The sequence below is a fragment of the Amphibalanus amphitrite genome, unplaced genomic scaffold, assembly GCF_019059575.1.
Source record: "Amphibalanus amphitrite isolate SeventyFive unplaced genomic scaffold, NRLGWU_Aamphi_draft 000039F_arrow, whole genome shotgun sequence".
Classification (NCBI taxonomy): domain Eukaryota; kingdom Metazoa; phylum Arthropoda; class Thecostraca; order Balanomorpha; family Balanidae; genus Amphibalanus; species Amphibalanus amphitrite.
The window spans coordinates 314,445-321,891 of NW_024881535.1; the positions used below are offsets into that span (position 1 = coordinate 314,445).

The following is a 7,447-nucleotide window of genomic DNA, read 5'->3' on the forward strand; positions in this document are numbered from 1 at the left end:
AACCCCGCGTTCATATGACACGGGGTTCGAATCCCATCGCCGGCTGATGCTTTTGGCGTGTTGTCCCAGTAAACATGCCGACGTCGGCGACTGGGGGGCTCGAATCCCGCCGCCGGTTGATATTTTTGGCGCGTTGTCCCAATAAACATGCCGACGTCGGCCCCGTCGGTTCAACGACAAACGATCTCGTCATCCTCGGCAAACGATCTCGGCCCGACGTCGGCCCGACGTCGGCTGCACTTCGGCTGGACGTCGGAACATGCGGGCATATCCGACGTCCAGCCGATGTCGGGCCGAGGTTGAACCGACGTTGGGCCGACGTCGGGCCGAGCCTCGGCCCGACGTCGGGCCGACGTCGTCATGTTTACTGGGTAGTTCATTCAAAAGGAGTCTTGAAGCTCGGAATGCAAATATATTCTAGACTGATCCAAAATATTCGATTTTTTAATAGCTAGAGCCTCGCTGGCTCTGCTCCGTCCGGTCGCCGTGCCTCAGAGCTCATTATCCAAACGGCTGTCCCGGCGCATTTGCCGTCATATATGTGCAGAACGGCAATCAGCCACCACCCTTTATTCTGTCCATAAATTTGGCCACCCGGTCCGGCACTAATTCGATACTGCGCCCCTGTCACCGATATAAAGGACAACCAGACACTGGCTGACCAGGTTGGTCACCCATTCAGGCTCCCACGGGGGCCGTATTCCACCGGCCACGCTGACCGAAACCCTATGGTTCCGGAGTACAACCCCCCTCCCCCTCCACCGCGCCGGACGTCCGACCACGCCCCCCGTTTTCCGGTGACGGGGACCCTGCAGAGGGGAGGGGGAGGGAGGTGTGGTTGATAAAACACGCGCTAGCACGTGCAGACCACGTGCGGACCCAGTCCCTGGAGGGATTAGCGTGTTTTTACAGGGGGACAGATAATGGATTAGTCAGGATTTTGGAAATAAGTCCGGTCGTGATTTGTTTGAAACAATTTAGGCATCACACATACTGATGCAGAAATGTATTTTCTCTGAAGCTAATGTGCTTATTTTGCAACACCTATTTTTGCAAGGGGTCATTATTGGATAATGCAAAAGGACATGCGTTGCGAATGGACCACTGACAATGACAACCATTATCGATTCGCTCTCCATACCTGCCTCGTTTTACACATATTATAGGTACCTTCTAGATACTGGTCCATCCAGAAAAAAACATTCTTCATCAAAGTGTTTGATAACTTGCGACGAAATCAAGCAGCTGCTCACCGTTAACCCGCGCCCCACTGGGGGGGGGGCTATTTATAGCCCCCCATCCCGTTTTTCTGCAATAATTTCCAAACCGCTTGACGTATCGACGCCAAACTTTCAGTACCTTCGGCTGCATCAATTTGACACCTTGTGTCAAAATTTTAACTTCGTAGCTACCATAGGTCGGCCGGAAATGACGTCAGAGTGACGTCATGTTCGGCCGATTTCGACGCAAAACATTGAACCACGGCAATCGCTCCCAAGAGCTCAGTTTTTAAGCTAGATCCAATTTCTTTGCATGAGAGGACTCAGAATAGACTGCGCTATCAAACTGCTATCTCTGATTTTCGAAATTTTGAAAATTTCGAAAATTTGATATAATAAAATCCAAAATTTATATTTTTATATTTTTTTCAAAAAGTTTTTGACTTTTCGAAAAAAAACGGAATATATGTGATAGAACGCATTATTATGACTAACTCTAGCAAGTTTTAGCTAAATACCTTCAAAAATGGCCAAGTTTTACGCATTATTGCAAAAAATTCACAATTATTAATTTTTCAAATCAATTTTTCAGCACGTATTTGACATCGTACGCCAACATAAATAGCACCATCGTGTTCCTGAGCTCAAACTGCATCCAATAGACACCTTTTTTGTTGAAAAATTTCAACTTCAAAATTTGACCTTTTTTGACCTGAAAGTGACCTGACCTAAGCTAAATTCGACTCAAAATGACCTCGAATGACACAGACGACATCACATTCGAAATTTCTGGCCTAAATGGACCATAAAGCATGTGTCACGTGACCGACGCACGATATAATATTTTCGTGACCTGTGATGACCTGACCTTGACCTGAAAATCAAAGTACAAGTTTGGTACCCTCGGGGTATCTAGAGCATCTGTTCACGAGTGTGTGATCCAAAAATGAGGCTGATCTGACTTGTAAGACGGCGGCCAGAGCCCAAAACGTGAACAAGCAAAATGCTAATAATTTTTACTTTGACTTGACCTGTGACGTCATCGGTGACCTCGAGGTCAATGAAATTAGGTTTCGCTCGACAGTTTTTCCGGGGCTATCAGACGCCGTTTGAATTTTGACGATCGGCCCAGTAGTTTCGGAGTTAGGAGGGGGGGGGGCTATGAATAGCCCCCCCCCCCAGTAGGGCGTGTTATACGCAGACCCCAGTGGGGCGCGGGTTAATCTCCGCTCCACCAGCGCAAATTATTTTCAAATTAGCAGTAAAATATTGAATTGCTTTCCCATAAGCATGGTCATAGCTCACTGCCTACTGATCCACAATATATTTGCCGCACAGCATGAAAGGGCGCCCCATATGCATTTTCCCGACCAAATCTCGCTCAATCCCCGGCGCGATCACATTTCCTGTGAGACCCGACAGCTGCTGGCTGCCCGCCCGCCGCGCGCCTCCCCAGCCGCCCCCTCCCCTCCGGGCACGCTGCCCCTGCCGCAATCGAATCACGCTGCGCCGCCGAGCACAGTCGCGTGCCGCTTTTTAATTACGGGACGCCGGAGGGGAGGGAGGCGCCGTCTCAATCAGCGCACGAGGCAAATATTTGCGCCGCGATGCTGCGGGGAGATCCGCGCCCTCCTGTCGGTGTCGACGCTAACGAGTGTCGATGACGACGATGTCTGGAAAGGGGGATATTAGCGGGACGGAAGGCACGTGGGGGGGGGGGGGATGAGACGGGATACAGGGTAACGGTTATAACTTGAAAGTCATATGGAATGGGGCAAGTGTCAGAGGTTGATTCATTTTTGGGAATTATTGTGTGACTTCAACTTCTGACCCAACAGCCAAAACTTACGGATGTCTCGCGTAGATCCTTTATGAAGCGTTTATGCAAACTGACCATCCCGTGCCGTTTGTATTGTTTGTATTCGTATCGTTCGGTGTCCAACTGACTGCTGACCCGTGTCCGTCAGTGTTGTTTGGTGTCGCAGTCATCCCATGGACCTCCGACGTCCCATGACGAGTGTGTTCATCCGAGCCGCATGCCTATGTCGGAAGGTCTGTTTGTAAATCTCCTGATTTGTCTATCTGTGTCTGACCAACTCACAATGTCGTCTAATCTGTACGCAACACCCTCCACTGACCTCCCCTCTCTGTGTTCCGCAGGTCCCGCCGCCATGTCCTGCCCCGCCGAGTGGAGCGACCTGGGATCCATCCTGGCCTCTGCCGACGGCAAGGCCTGTCTCTACGGCTACCTCCGCGCCATGGACTCGGGCGACCCGTCCCCCCGCCGCTTCTACAAGCACATCGAGCTGCTGGACGAGGTGGCTCTGTTCCGGCGCGAGGCTGACGACGCCCAGCGGCGCGCAGAGAGGATCGTGTCGCTGTACGTGACCCCGAAAACCGCCCCGGGCGGTCTGTATGCGGCGGCCCCCACGGCCGAACAGCTGAAGCAGGCAGACATCAGCGCCGACCAGTTCGAGCCTCTGGAGGACGCCGCCCGAGAGGCGCTGAAGCCGTTCGTGACGCAGTTTCTCAGTGATGTGAAAAAGGGGGAGAAGACGGTGCGACAGAGGGTCAAGGAGTCGGGGTACCTCGCCTTCAGCGAACAGCTCAACGGTGGAAAGAAGAAGGCACACGTCTGCGCGCTCTGCTAGCGGACCATGGAGGCGTGGGGGGACTACTGTGGAAGGTATCCACTCAGTGACGTGGGGTGATTGTGGGAGGTATCCAGTGACGTGGGGTGATTGTGGAAGGTCTCCAGTGACGTGGGGTGATTGTGGAAGGTATCCAGTGACGTTGAGTACCCGAGGAAGGTCGCCGGTATCCACTGACGCTGGGTGAATGTGGAAGGTGGTGCTACTGATGTGGGACGAATGTTAGCCTACCGATAGTCATTGATATCGGGTCAAAGTGGAAGCTGATTTCTGAATTCTGATTTGAGCGAATGTGGAGGCCGGAGGGCGGATGGCATCCAGTAGCCACCGACAAGGCGTGGATAAAGGATGCCGTTTGAACACGATTAGGTGCGACAGACTAGGTCAGATGGAGAGTGGCGGCCGCCTACAACCGGTTGATTACACCTGTAGACCACATACACCTGTTCCACGTCCATGTGCACTGTGCAGAGATCAATTAGTGAACGTTCCTATTAACTGATACAGCTTGCGTTAGACAAGCTACTTATTTCTAGCTCGCTTCAAGTATTGCAAAAACAATTCATTTCCAACGGTGACAGCTTCGTGAAGAACCATAAACGGATGAGTGGTTGAGGCACTCCCGTTTTCTGTGTGACGGAAACTCTGCGAGAAGCGCAGCTTCAGTGGAGCTCTGTGATGAATCACACGTATGCATGTATAGTCGACTACAGAATGATGTTCCACTCCTCAGAAGCTATCAGTTGACCGGAGCGCTAAGTTGTGCCGTTATCACGCAATTAAGCGTGTCGATTGTGAGCATTGGGACAAAGCTATAATTTGTGAACTCAGCCCGTGTGATGCGCCACAGCCTACCACTACACGCAAATAATTGCCTGTGAAAAGTGGAACATCATTCTGTAGTCGACTTTACAGACACGGCCAGGCTACGGCCAGCAGTGCCTTCGCTTCTGTGCAGAAGCTGCACTCTATAAAGCACTGCTGAGAGAATATGTGTGCGCTTCTTACAGATAACGAAGTACGAACGAACAGATATCGCGGTATTCAATTGCTTTGCCAGTTGACATATGTTACCAAAAATGCTAGTGGCAGGTATAATTTCATTTGGGCGTGTTGGTTTGTCATTCAGTATTCATTGCCTTATACTGCATAGTGATGCTTGTTGTGAGTCATGACGTCAGCTGTCGGACAATATCTGTGATCAGTGACAGTGAAGGTCTGCATCAATAATTGGCTATCCGTGCTGATGCAGCTGGTTGGCCAGATGTCAGCGTCATAAGTCATTTCTTTTCTACAATAAACCAACAGATGCCTACAGTGACATGTCGATTTTAAATATACTTTAATGTCCCACTGCAATAAATAACACTTTTTGTATTACCTATGAACTCTTTTATACTTTTAATTAGGTGCGTAATTTCCAGCCGCAAACATAAGCTTGAAAAGTCGCAATACGAAACCAATGCGTCATCCATGCGTTTCTTTTCATTCACATATAGCTACATCACCATGTAACATCTCAATATACTCGAACATACTATGTTAGAAACAGACACGTGCACCAGTAGCGGCGGAACGCCTTCAATTAGGGGGGAGGGGGGCACTGCCGACTTTTGGTCCCATTCTTTCCATGCAACGTCCATAGGGCTAATGCTAAAATGCCAAAATCAAGGGGGCACGGTGCCGAGGTTAACCCCCCCCCCCATTCCGCCGCCTATGACGTGCACGGTGCACGGACACCGACGACCAAACAAGGAAATCGAGATGCCCGTTTAGATTAATGGCCTTTAAGCGTGGAATTGTTGTGGAAATCATTTCTTATAGGCAACTACCTAAACCCTAAAAAATGACCTAAGTAGCATCCTTGCATTCCTTCAGAGTTGACAGTTCTTAGAAAATCCCATGAGATCCAGCTCGGATCCTTGATCCGGGATGTTGGATCTAAGCTGGATTTCGTAGGATTTTCTTAAAACTGTCAACTCTGAAGAAATCCAAGAATGTTAGCCATTAGGTCATTTCAATTTGGAGGTCTGAGGTGGGTAAGGCCTAGGTATAGGTATCTTAGCAATTATTTCCACAATGATTTCACGCTTGAAGACCATTATTCTAATGGGCATCTCGATTTTCATGTTTGGTCGTCCGGGTTCCGTGCACATGTCTGGTTAGAGACTCTTTCCTTCTGATTGGTGATGGGAAATGGGATACCTACCCCTTCGCAATGGCTCGGCCAAGGCGATAAAGCCCAGCCACCAACCAGTCAACGGAGCAGCACTGGCGACATCTATGCTCGATAGACAGCGCCATCCTCGGGAGAAGTCCAGACTACAAGTAGCGGCCGTCATTATTCTTACCAAAGGCTGGTATAATATTTCATACTGTTTAGGAGGAATGATGACGTATTTCATGACAAATCATTAACATATGCATGACAATAGCACTGAAAACAAGTTGAAAGAACGTAATGCAAAAGCATCTTAAAATATTCCATACTTAGGTTTTTTGGGTATTAGGGTAAACTGGCTTAGAGGCGAAGCAGAACGTCTGGTTCATGAAGAACACACACAGTGTTTCACATAGACCGAAGACACGTGCTGCTTCTTCGCGTGCAGTCTTAGCGGCCCCAGGGGGCTTCAACTCGACCAACACCGGTTCTTCTTCGTTCTCCCTAGTCACGTGATATTACGTCACACAAAGCGCGCGAAAGATAAACCCTTTGAAGGTTTTGCACGAACTAGCATCGGGTTTAAGAAGAAGAGGTTGTGGTTTATTCAGTGTAATGGCTTTCATCAAGACCACGCTCGCGGTACCACGTTCTAGCGTCCACCGGAAGCGATCGCCATTTTTCGATCGCTTTGTATCGTGATCCGTCATGCCTTATGTGTCTTATTGCGCCTGAAAGGCGCCGCGTATCGACGTGAAATTTGGCATGCCAAATCTGTGGGCGTGGGCGGCCTTTGTATTAAAATTTGGGCGTGATCACACCAGGGGTGCACCGTCGGCACGCGCTCGCGTGCGCCATAGGGTTAACACGGGAAACGGTCAAATCGAAGATCGGGCGAAAACCGGCCTGCGGCGCCCACTTCCCGGGCCCAAAACTCGGCGACAGATTGCCGTAGCGAGGTGGGGTTGCCACCACTGGATAGAGGAGAGATGGAACTAGCGTATTGACATGGTTTCATAGTATAGCACGCGCCACGTGCAAGACAGCACCCCCGGTTGTGAAAAAATGACCGATTTCGTGCATTGTGGGAAGAAAACCGATGCCGCTGGAAAACGGCTTGACGGAATGAAATCGTTTTTGTATCATTTTGCAGACAAATGTACGTGTAGTGATAGGAAAGCAAATAAAAACTGCTGATCCGTACCATTTCTTTAATATTGAAAAATTAATTTGAAAATTTGATTTGCACGGAGAGCGATGTCCTTTACAACACCAAAACGTATTGAAAACGATGATCAATCGTTATGAAACCTACATATTCGGAAAGAGCATTCTTTTCTGACCAATATCCACCCAAAATATTATCGAAAAGTCAAAAAACTTTTGTGAAAATGACTCAAACACCCGACCGTGTT

General features: G+C 49.3%; 1 protein-coding gene across 1 annotated transcript in view; it reads left to right on the forward strand.

Moving 5' to 3' along the window:
• LOC122373950 overlaps positions 1-5,079 on the forward strand; it is a 34,839-nt gene extending 29,760 nt beyond the window's left edge. The window contains exon 2 of the mRNA XM_043352410.1: positions 3,381-5,079. Within this exon, the coding sequence (XP_043208345.1) occupies positions 3,392-3,871 (480 nt within the window). The 5' untranslated portion in view covers positions 3,381-3,391 and the 3' untranslated portion in view covers positions 3,872-5,079. The remainder of the gene's footprint in view (positions 1-3,380) is intronic.
• The last annotated feature ends 2,368 nt before the right edge of the window (positions 5,080-7,447 follow it).